Source organism: Patagioenas fasciata, chromosome 1 (assembly GCF_037038585.1).
Source record: "Patagioenas fasciata isolate bPatFas1 chromosome 1, bPatFas1.hap1, whole genome shotgun sequence".
Taxonomy (NCBI): domain Eukaryota; kingdom Metazoa; phylum Chordata; class Aves; order Columbiformes; family Columbidae; genus Patagioenas; species Patagioenas fasciata.
In genome coordinates, this window is record NC_092520.1 from 24,713,196 (window position 1) to 24,733,855 (window position 20,660).

The window sequence follows — 20,660 nt, forward strand, 5'->3', positions numbered from 1 at the left end:
TGGAACACACAAACCAATTCCTGGTGACTCTGGAGTTTGCATCATGCAGTAATTATTACTGTAGGATGGTTTTATTCAGGCCAAATGAAGTTCTATTGTATTGTGGGATGAAAAAAAAAGTTTATTTTCTTTGCCAACACACAAGCTCTCTTCCTCAAGCACGTGGAAAAACTCAGGTCTGGATTCTTTCTTTGGCCCAAGCTTTCCTTTATTCAACCTGAATGTCAGGGAGAAAAACAAGGTGGGACACAAGTAAACTTTACTGTGGTACTTAACAGCTTATAGAAATACCTGAAATCATAGAATGATATTGGTTGGAAGGGACCTTAAAAGGTCGTCTAGTCCTTTGAGCAGGGACATCTTCAACTAGATCAGGTTGCTCAGAGCCCTGTCCAGCCTGGCCTTGAATGTCTTCAGGGATGGGGCATCTACCACCTCTCTGGGCAACAGTCCAGTGTTTCACTACACTCATCGTAAAAAATTTCCTCCTTACATCCAGTCTGAATCTCCTTTCTTTTAGTTTACAACCATTACCTCTTGTCCTATCACAACAGTCCCTATTAAAAAGTCTGTTCCCAAATAACAGTTAACTTACCAAAAAATCTGGGAGAGGGGGAGACAAAACAGAAAATGGAGGCATTAGGTAGCTTTAAAAACCTTATCAGCATCAAGTAATGAATTCTAACTGATTCAAGAACTGGAATCTACACTGGAGCTTTTTGAAAGTCCTTCCTGCTTGTTAGCATGGACTAACATCTACTTAATCATTCCAGAGCACAAATACACAAGCAACCACCTTTTACCACATCATCTGTTAAGCAGTATACGCTTGAACCAAAAGGTTATGCTTGGTATAAGCCCAAAATAAAACAATGAAACCTAGTTGCTCACGGGGAAAAGTAAAAATTTAAACTACAAAGAAAACAAGCTCAAAAAATATTATTGAAATTAATAAATAGAGCATATAATAATTTTCATACATCTGCAGACTGTAATTTAACAAAGTAAGTATTACTAGGGCTAAACCCACAATACTGAGAGTACTAAAATGCAACGAGAAAAATCATTGCATACATAAAACTACCAAATGAAACTACTTAATAACATTATTCAGTGGACTGAATCATTTGACCAGTTTTAAGTCAAACAGAGCAACTGAAAAGGAGATGAAATACACATATGGCATTTGATGTGCATGTAGAAACACCAGCCTCAATGGCCGTAGAGCCAAGTAAGTTGCTTCGCTTACTCACCATACCCAAAAGCGCTTCACACTCCTGATGAAAGCACAGAGAAAAATACTCGTCCACAAATGAAAGCACTAATGAATCAAAACCAAAGATCACTCTAAAAAAGTACTTCTCACTTAACGTAACTGAAGCAGAGCATTAACCCAAATGCCGTTGCTTTTGAGCTCCTTTCAGCTCACGCTCGAGGAAAAGGGGCCACCGTAGATTAAAAAGCGGGTACCGAATACCCGCGTTATTTCAGCCTAAGGCTGGTGGTGCAGAAACGCTCCTTGAGCCCAAGAGCACATCAGCTCAACCTCTGGAGACTGAAACTCCCCAAAACGACTGCAAGGCAAATTTTAGACTGTTTAAGAGATTTTTTTTTCCAAAAGGGAGCCTGGGCATCACCGCAGCACTTCGGCAGAGACAAAACCACCGTCTCGGTGCTAGGAGAGAAAGGCAACACCTCACCCGAGGTACCGAACCACGGACAACATTAAACCACACTCTGGGCGTGATTTTAAGCAGCTGTTCAATGAACTGCAGATTACTCCTCAACTCCTTGCCCTAAGCAAGGCGCCGGGAGCGACGCCGCTGTGAGGCGGCAGCGCGGTCCTTCCCGTCACCGGGGCGGGCACCACGAGGCACGGGGTTCGCCGGCCTACAGTAGGCAGGGCTGCCGCCTCCCGTCAGCGCGCTGCGGCGGGCCCGACAGCCGCGCTTCGTCCTTCCAGTGGACAGGGGGAGCCCCTGCGGTCCCCAACCTTGCCCGACGAGGCGGCGGAAGCAAGTGCAGCGCCGCTCGCTCCTCGCAGGGCCGGCCCCCACGGAGGCGGGCGGGCCGCGACCCGGATCGTCCCCTCCCACCGCTCCGCGTGAGGGAGCGAGGAGGAAGGGCAGGGGGGAGGGGGAAATACCTCAGGGGCAGCCAGCACCGCGCCGCTCCGCTCCCGCCCGGCGGCGGCTCCGCCCCCACTGCCTGCAGGGAGCGGGGCGGGCTGGCATGGCGGCGGGGACGCGCCGGAAACTGCGCAGCAGCCGGGCGGGCAACAGCGTCGGCCGCGCCTGACACCACCGGCGGCCTCGACGCAGCGGCCAGCGAGTAACGGCCGGCGCCCAACGGCCAGCGAGTAACGGCCGGCGGCCGCGCGGGGAGAGCCCGCGCCTGTGCCAGCCGAGCGCACGTGGAGCGGGCGGCGCGGGAAGGCCGCTGAGGGGAGGCGGCCGCTGGGCCGGGGCTGCGTGTGCTTCGCAGGGCGCCGGGGAGCGCGGCGCTGAGAGATCCGAGGCACGGCGGCAGCCGGGAGGTGAGAGCGGGGCTCGGGATGCGCCGCGTATTGTCGCTCGGGGCCCGGCGAGCCGGGCGGTTATCGCCGGGAGGGGCGGTCCCGGCGTGTGCGGCCCTGGGGCGGGCGTGCCTGTGCCCTGGGCTGTGAGGAGTCGTTGCCTTACGGGCTTCTAAATGCCGACTGAGTATTTCATGTCAGTAGTGGTAGGGTTAAGGTGTGGGTTCCCTCTGCGCGGGTAGCGCCGGCTCTAAGCACTATTTAATAAAAGATGGTGAGGTAGTAGTGCATGTGTTTACGTATATCTATTCCGCTTACACAGTTTTCTTACGTTCTGACAACTCCATAAATGCTTTTTTTCTTCCGCAGTCTTCCATAGCACGTGAAGCACTCTGGATGTGGATTAAAACACAGGAGGCCGTTTAGCCATAGGTTTATCTGAACAGTTGAGCACCTTTAGTTGTTGAAAGAAGGTCAGCAGCCAGCCCTCTTGGCAGCGGGTGAGCTGGTGTCCCATGGCTGGGCCCTTCATCTCCTCTGCCTTGGGTCAAACTGAGGCTCTGCCTATGCTGGGTCCCTTCCTCAAATCCTGCATCTCTTAGCTGATGCTACAATAAACCACACGAGTTTAGGCTATATTCTTACCACACTAAATGACAGTTTATTCAGAAGGACTGAATGATTTGTCAGCAAAGCATGTAGTCCTCATCCCTTGTCATACACACATAAAAGCACTTAATATGAGGAGGTTTAAGAGAAGTTTGACTGTAGAAGAAACTTTTCAAACAGCAGAGCAATAACATTGCACACTGGTTTATTTTCTAACTTAATCAGTTTTATTTGTATTTGCCTTAGTCTGTGTTAGACTTCTTGCAGGAAAGAAATTTGGGTTTGGTTTCACATAACTGCACATAAGTGCAGTTCTGCCCAGCACGTAAAGGCTGTGTTGTAGAGAGATTTGCTTTGTGACAGCAACGATATCTGGGTACTGTTTCGCTTAGAGGAACACATTTTGTCACCAAAGTTGTAATTTGTGGGCCAGGGGCACTGTGGTTTGAATATTTGTACTTATGACCTCAGATAAAGAAAAAAATGAATACTCTGATTTATTCTTGTATAAAGAATGGCTAGGTAACGAATAACACAATGAAAATTTTTCTCACTTTTTTTTTCTCATTTTTTTGTTTGCTTTCATCTTTTCAATATCCCCTTGATGAAGGAAAGAAGACTTGTAAGGTGATTTACAAGAAGGTTGTTTTTAAGTGTCCCTTTAGCCTTTAAACAAAGAAGAGATGTTCACTGTAATGCAATCAGTGTTCTGTTACCTTCTTACTGCAGTTTTTAACTAATTTTTATTCATAAGGTACTGTTTCACAAGGTACAGCTCACTATTATCAAAAGGTCCAGGTCCCTTTTATCACAGAATCATGCAATGGTTTGGGTTGGAAGGGACCTTTAAAGATGAGCTAGTTCCAACCCCCCTGCCATGGGCAGGGACACCTTCCACTAGACCAGGTTGCTCAAAGCCCTGTCCAACCTAGCCTTGAATGCTTACAGAGACAAGGCATCCACAGCCTTTTCCAGTGCCTCACCACGATTATTGTAAATAATTTCTTCCTTGTATTCCATATAAACTTGTCTTCTTTACATTTAGAACCGTTGCCCCTTTTTATGTCATTACACACTCTTTAATAAAAAGTCTCTCCATCTTTCTTGTATGCCCCCTTTAAGTACTGAAAGGATGCTATAAAGTCTTTCCACAGCTTTGTCTTCTCCAGGCTGAACAACCCAAACTCTCTCAGCCTTTCTTCGTAAGAGAGGTGTTCCAGCTCTCTGATAATTTTTGTGTCCCTCCTCTGGACCCTCTCCAACAGGTCCATGTCTTTCCTGTGCTGAGGGCTCCAGAGCTGGATGCAGTACTTCTGGTGGGATCTCACAAGAGCAGAGGAGAAGAATCACCTCCCTTGACCTGCTGGCCACATTTCTTTTGATGTTGCCCAAGATGTGATTTGCCTTCGGGTTGCAAGCACATGTTGTCAGCTTATGTCCAGTTTTCATCCTTCTCTGCAGGGCTGCTCTCAGCCCCTTCATCCCCCACCCTGTATTGATTCCAGGGATTTCTGCAACCCATGTGCAGGACCTTACACTCGGCCTTGTTGAACTTCATGAGGTTCTCATGGGCCCACTCTTCCAGCCTGTCAGGGTTCCTCTGCATGGCATCCTGTCCCTCCAGCATGTCAACTGCACCACTTGTCTTGGTGCCATCTGCAAACCTGCCAGGGGTGCACTCAATCCCACTACCTATGCCACTAATTAAACAGTACTGAGCCTGGTACAGACCACTGAGGGACACCACTCATTACTGTTGTCTACTTGGGACATTGAGCAGTTAACTGCAACTCTTTGGATGCAGCCATCCAGCCAGTTCCTTGGCTGTCTAACAGTCCATCCATCACATATCTCACCAATCCTTCACCTTTTCCTTGTTTTCTGTCTTCTGCCATGTCAGCTCTGTAGCTCATGGGACCTTTTCATAGGCAAATTAAATTCACTAGAATAGCAGAAAAACTTGTGCTTTGCTGAGTTTTCTGCTGGTTTGAGGGTTCACTTAGCTTGTGGAAAGTTTGATGAGGATGTGAGCTGTCAGGGAAGATGTGGGGAGAGAAAGAAAAGACAAGAGAGACCTCCTTATTCTGCAGCAGCAAGCCATTAGATCAACTCATTACTCAAGGAAGCATAACCATAGCCTTAGTAATTTACACCAGCTCTATAGCACATTGTGCATTAGATTTTTTTAGTATCCAGGATAAAATAAGAGAAGTAGCATAGATGGTTTAAAACGTGACCCAGTAAGCTTGAAAACCCATTCCTGTGTCCTTTCCCATCTGTAGTGCAGATATTACATGTTGTTTCAGTACACAGTACAGCAGTCTTTTAATGGGCTGATTTCTTGGCAACTGTTGATCTGATGCCCAATTTTTGTACGTTGTGCAAAGATCACTAACGATGTAATCGTACAAATACTGAAATGTACAGGCAGGCTGCTAGGTACCACTCTGTCTATCTGGTACTGGCAGACGTGTTGTACTTGCTTGTTGTATTTATGTATTTGAAATAAAAGGACAATTAATGTATATTTTTTAATGTTTATTATATTCATAAGTGCAAAAAAAAATTTGACTCCAGCACTACAGTACTATTGCTAGCTTATGGTAGAGGAGGTATTGTACATCTCAGAATAGTATTTAAGATTTACAAAGAAGAGCAGAAGTAACAGAGAACATAACTGAGAAAAATACTTGCTTTCTTTTGTGGAGGGATGACAGCAAGAACAGGGACTTGCAAAGAAATACATATGTTTTACAGAACCAAGGCATGCTCAAAAAAGAATAACCTGTAGGCTGTTAGTGTTACTAACCCTTTTGAGTGTGTGTTGTATTTATGTGGTGAGAAATTGCCTAGAGTTCCAGTCATGTTATCTTTGTATTTTATTTACTCTGGAGAGCTGAAACTCCTTCAGGCCAAGGAATTGACTAAAAGTCAGTTAGAGACATTTTCCTACTAGCTGTAGCACAGAGAATAAAGTTATGTGTTTTAGAGTGGCTGATATCTGCACAACTTGCATAAAAAAATCAAGTTCCTGGCTAGACTAAATATGTGATAATAGGATTGAGTCACAGTGTGACAGTTCTGTCACCACTGTGAAAAATTGGAGATCTTGCCTTTCTTTTATAGTTCAACAAGCTTGTATACTTTGAGCTAATTAATTAAGTTTTACCTTGAGTGAGTCCAGGACCATGCAGTTTCTTGTACACCTTCCAACTCTACTTTGGAAACTAAACCTGTGCTCTAAAGCATGTGGTTGATATTTTTTACGTTCTTACCTTCCATTACAACCATTAGCTTTGTAAGTCAGGGTATGCTGTCTATACATGCTCAGTAGTTCTGAAAAGTGCTGCAGAACATATAGAAAATGTCAGTAGGACACACCATCGTCTCATTTTGTCCCTCTCTTAAATTGCCATTGGGGACTAATTTGAAATTATTTGTTATATTTTCCTACTGACCTTTTTTTATTCATGCTCTGTTGGTTTTTAGCATTCTATCCTGTGCTACAGAAGGATCTGCCCTTGCCCAGTATTATAAATGGTTTTGGATTGAACTGGTATTTACACAGATCTCCAAGAATGCCTTGGGAAATGTCTTTTTTTTTTTTTGAAAGGAACTTTAATCTGAGTTAGTGCTGTAATGTAAGGAAGAGTTGAAGGGACATCATGGTGTGGGAGGGGATGTTATTCAGTGGAAGTAATGAAAAGGGAACAGTTGTGGCTGAAGGAAAGATACTATAATACATTGATGACTTTGCAATTCAACTTAATTTCCTCCTGCATCTTAAGAAGTTGTATGTGTTCCAGTTAGTTCCATCTGAAGTCAGCAGGAGCAGAATTGGGTGCCTGTAGTTCTAAACCTCTTGTGTTTTTCTGGCTGATTCAAGGTGTAGTTAGCCTCAGAGCCAGGGAAGGAATGGACTTAAGTAGCTGCCTTTTGATACGGTTCACCCTGAAGCTGTCCTCCACAAATGTGTCAGTGTGTATGTGAGAAAGGCAAAACTTGGCCCTGAATTTGAGAAATCATTTGAAATAAGAGTACTCAATGTCACTTGTAAAATATGCAATAGAATTACATAGCAGTGATACTGTGGAAGAGCTTTAGTTTGCTAAGAAGTCTATAACAGAAGCTTCCAAAAAGTGGTAGTAACAGCAAGATGCCCTTCTGTAGTTAAAAATTGTTACGTTTGCAGGATAAACTTTTAATAGTCTATTGTGCACTAAATTCATAATTTTGAATGATGCGACAATGGGATTTTCTTGATTGGTTGTTTTTTTAATGTTCCTCCATAGCCATCTATAACTGTATGAGATCTTATTGCAGACATTTTTGAAGAAGTTTGTTCTTTCTGAGGGTTAGATGCAGTAAGCTGAGATGCCTGGGAAAGACATCTACATTTCTGTTAAGTATAGTGCACTTGGAAAATATGTGAGACCTTGCACAGTGTAAAGAATAAATAAGCTTGCAAATTCAGGGCCTAAAGCTGTTTAATCTATTGACTTAATTTTAAGTTTTGAGTTCATAACATGCACTAGAAAATAAGTATTTTCAGTTAAGAAAATACTCTTCTGAATTTATTCTTGCAGAAAATACAGGCTGCATTATTGTTGGTATATTTTTTCCCCAGATTTCTCTAATTTTTCTTTAATTGTTTTATTCACTTCTTATTTTTCAGGAGTCTTTGAAAAATCCTTAGTGGTCATGACAGTGTTACAAGTGACATAAATTAGCCAGTGGCTCAGAATGATGGATACCCAGAAGACTACAAATGGTTTGCAAGTGATTGGAGAAGGGACTGGTATAGGGAAATCGACACTCCACATGGTGGGGTATTTGGGAAAAGTCAGTTGAAACTTGTTTTACATGTGTGCAAAGTTCATATTTTTCTCTGCTTTGAGAGATTTTTGATTGGTCTTAATTAAAAAAAAAATCTCAAAATTATTTTCCACGGAAATCTATAACAATGGCGAAAGATTATTCTAAGAAAATCTGTGCCTATGTTTTTTTTTTTTTACTGGCACTATTTTTACAGCTCTTTACATTCCTACGAAAGTTGATGTGTCTTTCAAAGATCTGAGCTTGCGTTCACTGGCAATAAGTGCCCTGTGATTTAGTTCAAGTAGAATTAAATGTTGCGTAATTGTGTTGTTAAATATAGCTTATTAAATATTTGAATATTTAAAAAAAATATTTAGAACACTTTACCATATTAATATATTTTATAAATTTTTTTTAAAATCTATTTACTTTTTTATATTGTGTTAGATATATTTAGGAGTTGCACGTTGGTTTTCTGTCTTGGTATGCATGAATGTCTTACCTTGGGATAATATATGAAATGCACAAGTTTATACTGCTTTTTGTTTCTTTTTTGTCTTTTAAGAACTGTAATCCCGTGGAAACAACTGCACGTGAGTATTGTCCAGTCTGCAAAAAGAAGGGCCAGAGTCAAGTTTTACGAACTTACCGCATTAATTTTCAGGAGTCCATTTTTCTTTGTGAAAATCCTCAGGTATTACACTAATTATCAGGTTTATTTGGTTGTGCAGGGGCCTTTACCTTCAGCAATTACACCTCTTTAAGATTTTGTTGGTAGTAAGCAGACTGTTGAAGTAGGATCCCTTCGAGTCCAGATGCTGGTTGATGTGTGCCTATATGTTAAAAAAAACATAAGTAACCTGTAGACAAACAGTGTTTAGGCATAGCTAGCTACCCTATAGAATAAAAAGAGTCGATTAAAATTAATAAATTAGTTTTGCTTATGTAACAAGGGAACACAAGCAGTACTAAATAAATCTTTGTACGATCAGAATACAAGGTGAAAATTTGATGATCCTTGAAACTAATACACAACTCTTGCAGCTGAGAATCTCCCATTTTCTGTTCTTTAAGCCTGGGTAGTGTAAATAGGTTCATAATTATATTACAGTTTGTTTGTTTGTTTTTTTCGCTTTTAAGCTTAACCTTCTCTGAATTTCTCTACTGGTTAATATTTGAGTCATGATTTTGCTGCCTCTCCCACTGCTCCATGTGTGCGGGGAGGGTATAGCAATCCCATATGGATTGCAGCCCTTAAATTAGTAGATAGAGACTAGACTAGATAATGGGTCTCTGAGTTGCTTTTCGCATCCCTGCCCACTTCTAAATAATCATAGTATCATTCTGGAGATTGGTAATAGCAGATTTGACTCTACTCTGGTTGCAGAACAGTAGGACCCTACCAACACTTGGTCTAATGCCTCAGGCTGGCCTGAAAGGTACTCTGCCAATTCTGGCATCAGGAATCTCTCAGGCACAAGATGGTAACACCAAATCTGTACCCTGAAGGAATAGCTTTATCAGAATAAGAGAAGAGGACTCGCCGTAGCAAAATCAGATTGTTTTCAGGGGCTGGAAGCATTTACTGGAAAATTAGTGTTATCGCTACTGATGTATTTACTTCACAATTGCTTATAAGACAGTGGTTGAATAAAACACCCTTCCTATCATACATATATTGAATTTTTTGATTGATTTCATTAAAATATCACTTTACAGAAGTAACACATTTTGTTTTAAGAGTATAGTTTGTACTTTCCTTAGCTCTTGTTCACTTGAATGAAATTGCTTTGTAGATTTCACTGTAACTTTCTTTCCTTCAGTGTATCTACCCACTTGGTTATAAACCATTAAACAGCATAATTACTTCTGCGGATACAGAAAATCATCAAGTTCCATCTACTCATAGGAAAAGGAAATTGTGTGATATCACTGACTTTACTCCTGCTGAATCATATCCAAAAAAAGCAAGAACTAATAATGTGACAAATATTGAGCACGCTATTAATACAGACCCTGTTGTCAAATGCTATCAGGATAGCTTATGTACTCCTAAGTCAAGCCTAAAAGATGTGTTACAAAATGACCAGAAAAAAACTAGTAACAAGGTGGAGTCCTGCATCCAGAAGGTAGATTTTGAAACAACCACCAACAACTATGAAGAACGTCCTAAGACTTCCAGACCCAGAACACAACTCTCGCCAAATTCTGAACTTTGCTCAACAACATCTGAAATTTTGCTCAGAGCTGATAAAGCTTTCACAAATAGCACGGATTTATGGCTTCAGTGGAGAAACGTGCATAATCTTTGTTGGTTAGATTGTGTTTTGTCAGTACTGGTGCACTTAGAAACATTAAAATTTGCTCTAGCAGAAGAGTATAATGGTGGAAAATGTTTACTCCAGAAACTCTTAACAAAATATAATCAAGCAACTGTGCTTCTGAATACCTGTAAAAGGAGTAAAGTAAAAGGTGAGTAAATTTAACTGCTGTTTTTTCATATTCAGACTGATCTGATCTGCTACAACTATGTGGAATTTAGTACAGTTAAATATGCCTCTGTTCTATTTCAAGATCACAAAAGAATGAGTTAAGATTAGTTACCATGAATTTGCGGAAGAGTGTGCTTTATCTATCAGAATCTGTGTAACCTCTGAAATTGTTTTTCTTGGGGCAAATGTACACCTTTAAAAGCATCAAACACTAAGCATCTATTGAATTTTTTTGTTGTATCCTGCATAGAGAATTTGTGAATCAATTGTGTAATTGAGCTTTACTTTGTTTTCCTTCCCCTCTGTTTGCCAATGTATTTGGATGCTGTTCTAATCTTAATCTTCAAAATAATTTCTGTTTTGGTTTATATCCTTGTATAAATGGGCATTTGTTTTGTCACACCAAAACCAGTAAAGCTGGGACACACGTTCTCTTCTGGCTCTGCTGCGCTCATGGAAGGAATGCTTCCCCCAATGTCTGCGGGCTGTGCTGTGGATGATGGTGCTTCCTAACCCTTTTCAGTCAAAATTAGTCAAACATTAACCTTGTTCATGTTGCCTGGAAAGGGTCAGTGAGTACTCCCACCTGCAGTTTAAGAGGTTTGATGATTGTGACCTCCAAGCACAGAGGCGCTGATGGGCAGCTGTGGGCCACCTTCCAAGCAGCACAGCTGGAGTCCGGGGAGGATGCGTCGCTGTCATCTCCTAGTGCGGCCTTTGATTATTTTCTGTGCAGTGGTTTCAGTTCAAGACTCTTAAACTAAGATCTGTTTTTCTTAGTCTCCTCAAACTGACCCAGTGGTGTCATAAATCTGAACTTCTATGAGATTTCTGGTTAGCCAGTACTTTTCTTGAACTTTTTTTCAGTAGACATTCCAGGAAAAGTGTGTGTTTGAATATATAGACTGTAGTCCCAGAACAGCATTAGATTACTTGAAGAATATTGTGTCTTTCTTGAGAAAAATAATAAATGTGTCAAGAATGGTTTAATCCACCTTGTGACAGAGAAGACATGGTATTTTACAGAGGGGGGAAAATTCAAAAATATTCTGAAATAGTTCATATTCTTTGCTTGCCAGACAGGCTGCTTGATTTTAGGTTTTCAGCTATCACCTGGAAGCCCTCTACCATCACAGAACCTGTCTGAGATGTGTTTCTTTTCCCTCTGTTGTGCTGTGTTTGCAGAAGAATTCTGGTGTGCAAGAGCCCTTAAATGGGGATGTTAGGCGTTGGAATATAGTGTCGTATAAGTTAAATCTTTTAATTTCAAGGAACTGCTGTAAAACAAATTAGTTTATTTGGGCAGCAGTGGGGAGGGGAGTGGATGAAGAGTATTGTTGTTGAGGTGTAGTATTTATTCTGCCCTTCTGTGTAGTTTTTCAGCAGCTTTTATGTATGTTTATTTTAAAAAACCAAAAGCAATAGAGCTGCAAGAAACTTGTTTCTACATTTTTAAAGGCATAATTGTCTAAGTAAAAAATAGTTTCAACATCTTTTCTAAATCCTTCATTTAATTTGTGCAGGTTACAATCATGATTGTGTAGTAGAAGTTAGTTCTTGATTGTGCTTAAAGAATGTTGGTGAATAAACAACGTAACTTGCAAATTAAAAATACATACTAAGATTTGTAAAGTATAATATTTTAAGAAATTATTTTTACTATTTTAAAGGGTGACTTAGGGAATTAGTATTTAATCTGGAACAACACATTTAAATGTTTTATTATTAAATGTATAACATCATTAGAAAGCATGTAAGCAAATTTTTGTGCTTTTGATCTTACTGTTTAGGTTTTAAAATCTACTGTTAATCTCTGAATCACCAGGGTTTGTAATGTCTGGTTACGTTATCCTTAAATGTTGTGACTATCTAGCTCTTGGTACATGCACTTAGCCATAATTTAAGTGAGGTCAAGTCATTTCTGGATAGCGACTGCAGTAAAATGTAAACTTCTGTAAATTCTTCTCTAATTTTCAAATCAAGTAATACCAAGCATTGCCTATTTTACCAGTGGTTTTAGGTGAGTATAGGTCAACACAAAAGGCGTTAGTTTGCAGAGGATGAGTGCATGTTAAGGGTACATATGCGTGTGAAAGGGTGTTACACAAATACGTGAAGGGTATATGTATTTTTTTCTTCAGATGTTCTTCCAAAAGCAGAATCTCATCTCAATGAAATCAGAAACAGAGTGTTTACACAGCTTCAGCCTCAGCTTAAGTATGAATTGGGTAAGTAGGGCAGCATCTCAGTATTTACTTTCAGCAAACTCTACATGTAAAGCCATGTATGTCAGTACATAAAAATACATATGTACTTATGCCCACAAGACAGCTAGCAAATGCATTGGTTTTTATTGGAGATATACACATACTTTACAGTGTGGACAGCTGTTTTGTCTGTTGACTGATTTTGAAGCTTTAGAGAGCATATTCTTGTCTTCATAACTGTGTTGTGGTCATTAAATTGTCATTGATAACAACCTAATAATATGGATCAATCCCTTTGCTGTGAGGATTAGAAATACAGCCTTGAAGGGATAACCAGAATTAAAATCATAGCAGTAAGCTTATCTTCTTCCTTTTTGAAGTACTGAAAGCTGATTTCAAATATTCAGTGACTCTTTTTTTTCTGCCCGATCTTTGAAGGTAAGGAGGAAAGTCCAGTGTTTGCACTCCCTCTACTCTTGAAACAGGACCAACAAGCTGAGAAACTATTCTTGCATTCATTTTCATGGAAGTTTGAATGTGTACGTTGTGGCTACAAATACCAGGATCGGTGAGATTTATATTTAAGTAACTTCTATGCAATTGTTCTGTTACCTTTTTAAATCTGCATATAATAGTTGATTTTTCTTCCTATGTCCTGGGTTGTACAGCTTCAGCTTGTTACTGAAGTTTTATGTGATCCACTTTTTCAGGCTAGCATTTGCAGATAGTTTACTGCTGTTTAATATCTTGGGAAACCATGTTATCGCTTAATTAAGAAAGAAATAATAGGTAACTGTGCGAGTCCCTGACCATGCTCACTCATATTTTGCTGAGAGTATACAGATTGTTGGGCTTCTAAAGAATATGTGCCTGGTACACTTTTGCTATTGAAGAATACTTGTAATCTTCATTTGGATTACAAAGAATCAGTGATTTGCTCACATAATGTATCTATTTTAAAACAGTATTACAGGGAAGTAATATCTTGAGAATTGATTTAGTTCTCTGTGACTGCAAGTATCAGCTAGTCACTCAGGCTCCTTTTAGAGTCAGCAGAAAAAAAGACACCTTCAGAAGACAGCTCATTTTACTTGAAAAATCGCTGTTTCTCTCCACTCTCAGGTTTATACAACAGAATTCTAGATCCCCAAGTGAGATGAGATTGAGATTGATGCCATCTTACACTGCCAACTAATGTTTAGTCCTGGTTAACAGGATGTGTTCAAGAGCCATTGTTACATGCTGTGTTTTTTACAAAAAAGTTTAAAAATCTGGGCTAGGTTGAATATAAAGGAAGTCCTTGCTGTGGCCAATGAATGAATAAACTATGTTATTTCACTTTAATATCCCGTACATTGTATTTTCATACAATATAACCTCAGTGTAATCTCAAACTCTGAAGGTACTGGGTTTTGGAAACAACACCTTGTATAACATGGATTCTGAAGTAACTTGTTACCTCTTCCTTCTCTTCTTGGGATTCTGTATCAGCTAGTAAATTATGCAGATCCTGATACAAGCTCTGCATTATGTTGGAAAGGAAAGAGATAACATGTGAAGGGAGAAAGAGCAAATAATGTGAAAGAGAAAGCCACAGAGCTGCTGGGAACAAATAGTGGCTGATGGTGTTTGGCCGAACTGAATTCAGTGCTGACTTAGATGTAATGCAGTCACAGGGGAATTCACACAAATGGCATCAATATGAATAGAATTTAGCTTTGTCATAACCTTTTTGTAACTTTTTTCTCCTGGTAAAGTGTGTTTATTTATTGTTTTCTGATCAGCAACTCAACTTACTCTTTTTGTGTGTGTCCACAGATTTAGGAAAACACTAACAACATTCACCAATATAATCCCTGATTGGCATCCGCTTAATGCTATTCATGTTGGACAATGCAATAACTGTAGTGATAAACATCAGAGAAGACAGATGATTTTGGAAAAGTAAGTTAGAATACGTAAAATTGAAAATAAAAGACATAAAATTTTGACACTTCATTTATTTAATGTATCACTTTCAAAACCAACTATTATCTTGTGCTTATAGAGATTCTAAACTTTAAACTCTGATGAATACTAACTTTTTAAGATTTTAGATAATTCGTAAATGCCAAAATGGCACATAGTGTTTAATAAACATGAAATATAGAGCAGTGTTTAACATGCTGACCAGCCCATATATTTGAGCCAGGTTGTAAATACTTACTATCAAGTAGTAAATATAGACAACTGATATCCAGTGTCAGCCTTTCCTCAGCCTCTGCTGGTGGTGGATAAAACTGTTGTCTGATCATCTGTTTACTGATTTGGCTTGGGAATGGTGTCCTTTCCTACTGTAGTTATGGCACAGTTGTCTCTTGCTTTTCTCACCTTTTCCCCACTCCCCAAATCCCCTATGTGATGGTGTTTTTTTCCTTTATCTATAACAAAATGGAATAGCCGGTTGGGGTATTCTTATCTCTTGACTACTGTGCCATCTGAAGAGTCCTGTGTGGAAATAGAATAGTAAGGGCAGGACTACATACTCTTTGTGATGCCTTACTTGTGATTTTTCATTAGGAAGCTTTGCCACTATTTTGTTGTAATGAACTGATTCTTTGTTGTCTCTTTATTAGAGTACCCTCAATATTAATGTTACATTTCGTAGAAGGCTTGCCACATAACAACCTGAAGAACTATTCATTTCGATTTGAGGAGGACACCTACCAAATAACAGCTATTGTTCAGTATCAAACAAATAAGAAGCACTTCATAACCTGGTCTTTGAATCCCGATGGTAAGAACCATACATTCTATTGTAATACTTCACGAGTCTACATCAAATACTGTTAGTTGGGTTACTGCAATAGTCTCAACAGGCCATATAAAATAATATATATAGTAACAAGGATTTCTTTTGTCTGTGTTCTAAACTTCATATTAAAATTCTGTACGTAATGGAGAGAACTTTGTTATTCAGGGTGAAGGTTTCAGTTTGGTGTGACTGATTTGCTCTACATTATACTCACCGGCAGAAGTTATTTGGGTAGAGTTGTTTCCTTTCAGATGTGTATTTTGAAGCCAGTTATTAATCCATTCTTGGCTGGAAGTGAGGGACTATATGGAACTATTAGCATTAATGAAGTTTATTTTAGTTTCTGAACTGTACTGCACCTGAGGGGTGGAAGGCACAAACCCATATTATAAACATTGCTGTTGGTTTGATGGTTGTACCATTGGTGGGAACTCCATAATCAGAGAAGGTGAAAAGTTGGTATTTTTATTCTCATGGTTCTGTAGAGAGAATGGAGTGCAGTCTTATCAAGTGTTCTGACAACATAAAAGTTGTCTAAATCACACTGCCAGAGTTTAAGAAGAAATAGAAGGTGAAGCAGCTGGGAAGCACCAAATTAGGCACATCCCGTACATCATATATATCTGTAAAATATTTGCTCATGATCTGTGAACAATTTGCAGCTGAATGACGCAGATTCTTAATATGAGCAGCTTCTCTTAAACCCCTCTATCTCCCATCGAGTCAATGAAAAGTCAGGGAAACTTAATTTGAGAGGTGGTTCTTCCCTCAGATGTGTGTGGGTATTTTCAGACAAGATATCAGCATCATTAGCTCAGACAGAAAAAAGCTTTGCTTTTTGCTGACCTACTCTGACCTGTAATAATATTGCTGCAAATTCTGCTAGTGTGTGATCTTTTTACAATGGAAAGCTCCCAATTTTCTCAGATGTAATAAAGAATGGAGAAAAAACACTCTTTATTTTCTGCCTTTCAGGGGAATGAGTTAATAAAAATATTTGACAAATGTCTGAGGATAGTGACTTCAGTTTTAAAAGTCTTTGAGTCTCTACACTGGTTGCTATTTATTTTTCAGGAACTTGGCTTGAATGTGATGATTTAAAGGGCCCATATTGCAAGAGACATACAAGATTTGAAGTGCCCCCTTCAGAGATTCATATTGTTATCTGGGAAAAGAAAACATCCCATGTGCCAGAAGAACTGAATTCAGAGTTCCACAGGAAAAGTACTGAAGATTTTCCTCTTTATAATGCACAGTCAAATTCCACACTGTTGCACTGTGGTTTTGATGACACTGTAGACAAAATACCTGCAGAACATCACAAAGAGGATTCTGTGAGAACTCCAGATAAGAAACAGCAGCGGGTAGCTGAGGATGAAAGTAGTGATCATCATGGTTTAGAAAGTCTGGCACATGATGATCTTGTAACACTAATGCTTCAAGAAGTTCAAGTTGACTCAGAAGGTAAATCACTGTCGAATGGACAGATGGTGGGAAATAACCTTGTTGACGTGGGTACACCGCAACAGGGGGAGTCGGCTTTTTCACCTAACACTCCATATACAGGAGAGTTTGCTGAAACTAGTCTAGCTGTGAAGAACAATTGCATGTTTTACGGAAATTCCAGCATTTGCCTGCCTCTAGAAGAGTTTAACCCAGCAAATATTGCTCCTGTGTCACCAGTAGAGAATATTATGCAAAAATCACCTGACTTGAAAGATGCAAGCAAAATTGTAGTTAATTCTCAGGTTGCCAATTCTGCTGCTGCCAATAATTTCTTTAAGCCTTCACACAAAGACCAAAAAAGAGGATTTGTAGGAAGCTGGGTAAAGAAACTATTAAGCAAGAATACTTCTTTTATGCCTTCAAGTGCCTCAGCTCTCAAGAATGAGAAAAGTTGCAAAACTCCCTCAAGGCAAAAAATAAGTGAAGTGCAGTTGCCAGTTAAGGGAGCAAGTAACTTTGGTGGATTTCAAAGCAGAGCTACAAACAAAACCACTGAGACCCTGAAGTCAGTGGTTCTTCAGAGTAATCATACTCATCCTTTATCAAATTTCAAAGGATTTTCTCAAAGCACTTGTCTTGCAAGAGCAAATCATAGCACTATTGAAGGTCCAACTTGGAATAAGTCAGGAAGCGTGTTGGGTGCCTCAGGTAAAGTGACTCAGTTCCATTCACTTAGCTGTAACTCTGGGAAGGCAGAGGAGTCAGATAGTGAGAAAACAAAAAAACTACGCCTAAAATTGTTAAAAAAGCTTCATGCTAAAAAGAAGAAGTTGGCTTCGCTGGATAGGCTCGCAATGGAACAGATGAAACATGAAGAACCTGTGAGTGGAGATGTACGCACCCCATCACAGACTGACTCTCCCAATGATAGTGCATTATTGCAGAGCTTTTTAAAGGAACTCCAGTATCAGATTGATGTTGCAGATAATGAATCTAGATTTAATGCAAGCTCTGTATCAGGGTGCCATCATAACAATGATGAAATACTGGCAGAATTACTGTCCCCTACTTCAACTGTTACTTCCTTAGAGGCTCCAAAAACTGAAGATGAATGTATGTATATGGAAATGGTGAATAGCAGTGTTGCAACAACAGCATCTGATGAGAAGACCAGTGTGCCACAGGCAGCAATGACAAGTGAGGACCATAATTATTATAGTCCTGTAAAGGACAGTAATCCAGAACTTCATAAAGAAAGCAAACCCAGTGCAAAGAAACTTGGTTTTGAAAGTCCTACAAGGGAAGATATCCTTGAAGACCTGTTCTCCATTTCAGCACCAAGCTCAGTGGCAGGTGACATAGATTTACCTCATTTTGATGAAACTCTCTTTGAAACTTGGTAAATATTTGGTTTCTTAGTTTTAAGTATTTTTCAATATTATGTATATATTGAAACAAAGCACTATTAAACTATGTTTTTTAACTAATTTAATTGCACACTGGCTGTACTTGAACAATTTACATTTGAGGTATTTTTTGTTAAAATGTTACTGTAGCAGACAAATAAGGTTTTAATGCAATTCATTTTTCTGAGAAACAGTTATTTTAGCTGCCAGATATGATGATGGTTTTTAATAAAAGTTCCTGTGAGTCTTAATGTTTGCTGCTTTTAATATGGAAAACTTACCCATATTCTACTGAGTTTGAGAAATAAAAAACTTCAGTAGTCTTGATGATGTAACGGTGTAAGAAAAATCATATAGGTAGCAGTGATTTATTTTACATGATCACCCAGCTCCTGAGGTATTTTGTCTGACACTGAAAAAAAAAAAGTACCTTCTGTAACCAGGGTTGTTTTCATCCTTTGATACAAAGATGATTTGCAACATGGAATTAAAGGTTGGTATTCTGTTAGGAACTCTGCTCTTTTCACAATTACTGTTCAATAATCTCACCCTGATGTATACACCCCTTGGTAGAAATTTTCCTGCTTAAAGTTACGGCACATACTGAGTTTTCATTCTGGGTAACTAAAAACATCATTTGGTAGCATATTCTTCTGAGCCAGGTTATTTTTCTAAGTAAAATTAATAAGGTTTTGGCCAGAGTTTGCACCACTAAGAAAGAATATCAGATGTAACTTTTAGTTACCTACAGCTTTAAATTTGCTAATAAAGGAATTAAAAGTAAGTTCGCACCCATTTCTGTTGTCACTAGGAATTTTTTTCTGGCTGGAGCAGTGTACCCCTGTCCGTATGTGAGAGTGCCACAGAGAGCGAGGTCAGTAGGAAGAAAGTAATGGAAAAGGTGGCAAGACAGCAGTAAGCAAGCAGAGGGTGCTTCTGGATTTGTAGAGTTCTCGTTCTGCTTGATGAGTGTCTTCTAAATTCACAGACACAGAGGTGAGAGTATGATATGCTAAATTAGATTAGCTGTACGTTTTTATTGTGCTCAGAAATAACAAGGATTTTATCAGCAAGTCTTTGTTTCAGCTACTTTTAGAGGTAGCCTGCATTTTTTCATTGTTTAGGTCCCAGGTTCAAAACAAGTCCCCGGTCTTACTCTTCTAATAGGTGCAGTTGAACGTAACTGTTGTTACAAAGCATGGCTCCAGATTTAAATGGTCTTGAATTGCTTGAACCAGGTTCAAAAAGTGTTTGAAAAACTGTCAGTGGCACTGAACTTGCCTTGCCAAGCTATTTCTGTTGCAATTACGTACATGTTTATCAAACTGGTACCTCAGACAATGAATGGTTTCATTCTTGAAATATAAGTCTTTGTAAAGAACTTGAACTCCTTGTTTGTTTTAAATGTTGTAATTGGTTATGTTACAATAGAAAAAAAAATCAGTGGATTCTGAATGCAAAGTGCCGGTGTACTGCTGGTGAAATGTTTGCCTGTTTGTGAATTCCCTTATTAAAAAAGAAAATGCTGACCAAAATTATAGTTTGATTTATCAGTGAATAAGTGCCTCAGCAAGACTTGAGGGGGATGACAGGATTTTCCTGTGGAGTTTTCCAGGCAGTGGTTTCTACATATGAAAACCACTAAGCAGCGGTGTGTCTCACTGCCCCGACTGCTCAGAGCAGAGGTGTCCCCGACTGGGAGGAGCTGCCCTTAAGTGTTGGTTCCATGCATCTGTGGCCAGCTGGATCACAGCTGCCAGCGGCTGTGAAGTGGGAACTCCTTCACCGCTGGCTTGGGATGTGGCATAGACCCAGGGGTGAGCAAAGCAGCGAGCCAGGGGTTGGAGTGATGCAGAATGCATAGGGCAACATTGAGGAACAGACCCCACTAGGAGATGAGAAAGTCCTGGTGGTAAGGATTGGGGTAAGGGGCTGGCAACACCTCCACAAACGGATGGTGGGAGTCCTCGCTCTGTGGCTGCGCAACATACAGTATGGGTACACAGGAGTATAGAAGCTCCAAGAGCAAATAGCACTTGAGATTAAAGTAACTATGAAACTGGATCTGTTAGTGCTGCAAGTTCTTTGCTGCCTTTTTTCTGAAATAGTTAACTGAAGATGATGCTGTGCAGATTTGTCTGTTTCTGTAAATGTTTTACTGCCTGTGATCCTGTGCAAGTGAGAATTCAGCTGAGATTGAATGAAAGCCCCACGACCAAAGAAACCATTTGGGATTTGGAGGTTACTGGACTCTTGGTTTTGAGACTAGTTTTAAAATGTAGGCTGGATGGTAAGCTTTTAACTTGCCATAAAGAGAACACAAAGTTTCAGTTTTCTGTCCATTAGAAATACACCAGGTGGGTGTATAGCAAA

General features: G+C 39.8%; 2 protein-coding genes across 7 annotated transcripts in view; one reads left to right on the top strand and one right to left on the bottom strand.

Moving 5' to 3' along the window:
- LOC136109568 (uncharacterized) overlaps nt 1–3,032 on the bottom strand; it is a 26,922-nt gene extending 23,890 nt beyond the window's left edge. The window contains exons 1-2 of the mRNA XM_071808074.1: nt 2,970–3,032; nt 2,147–2,572 (exon numbers count right to left, since the gene is read on the bottom strand). Coding sequence (XP_071664175.1) covers nt 2,147–2,572; nt 2,970–3,032 — 489 coding nt within the window. The remainder of the gene's footprint in view (nt 1–2,146; nt 2,573–2,969) is intronic.
- Nucleotides 2,414–19,822, top strand: USPL1 (ubiquitin specific peptidase like 1). Of its 6 annotated transcripts, none has more exons than XM_065830098.2 (9): nt 2,414–2,536; nt 7,800–7,966; nt 8,508–8,636; nt 9,766–10,414; nt 12,576–12,662; nt 13,080–13,209; nt 14,460–14,585; nt 15,257–15,417; nt 16,510–19,822. In XM_065830098.2, the coding sequence occupies exons 2-9, from the start codon at nt 7,868–7,870 to the stop codon at nt 18,282–18,284; spliced, it is 3,156 nt and encodes a 1,051-aa protein (XP_065686170.2). In that variant the 5' UTR covers nt 2,414–2,536; nt 7,800–7,867; the 3' UTR covers nt 18,285–19,822. The 6 variants fall into 6 exon arrangements, with proteins under 6 accessions (XP_065686170.2, XP_065686141.2, XP_065686180.2 ...); XM_065830069.2 differs by having other exon boundaries at nt 2,435–2,536; nt 2,885–7,966; XM_065830108.2 differs by lacking the exon at nt 2,414–2,536 and having other exon boundaries at nt 2,543–7,966; nt 16,510–18,234; nt 19,099–19,822.
- The last annotated feature ends 838 nt before the right edge of the window (nt 19,823–20,660 follow it).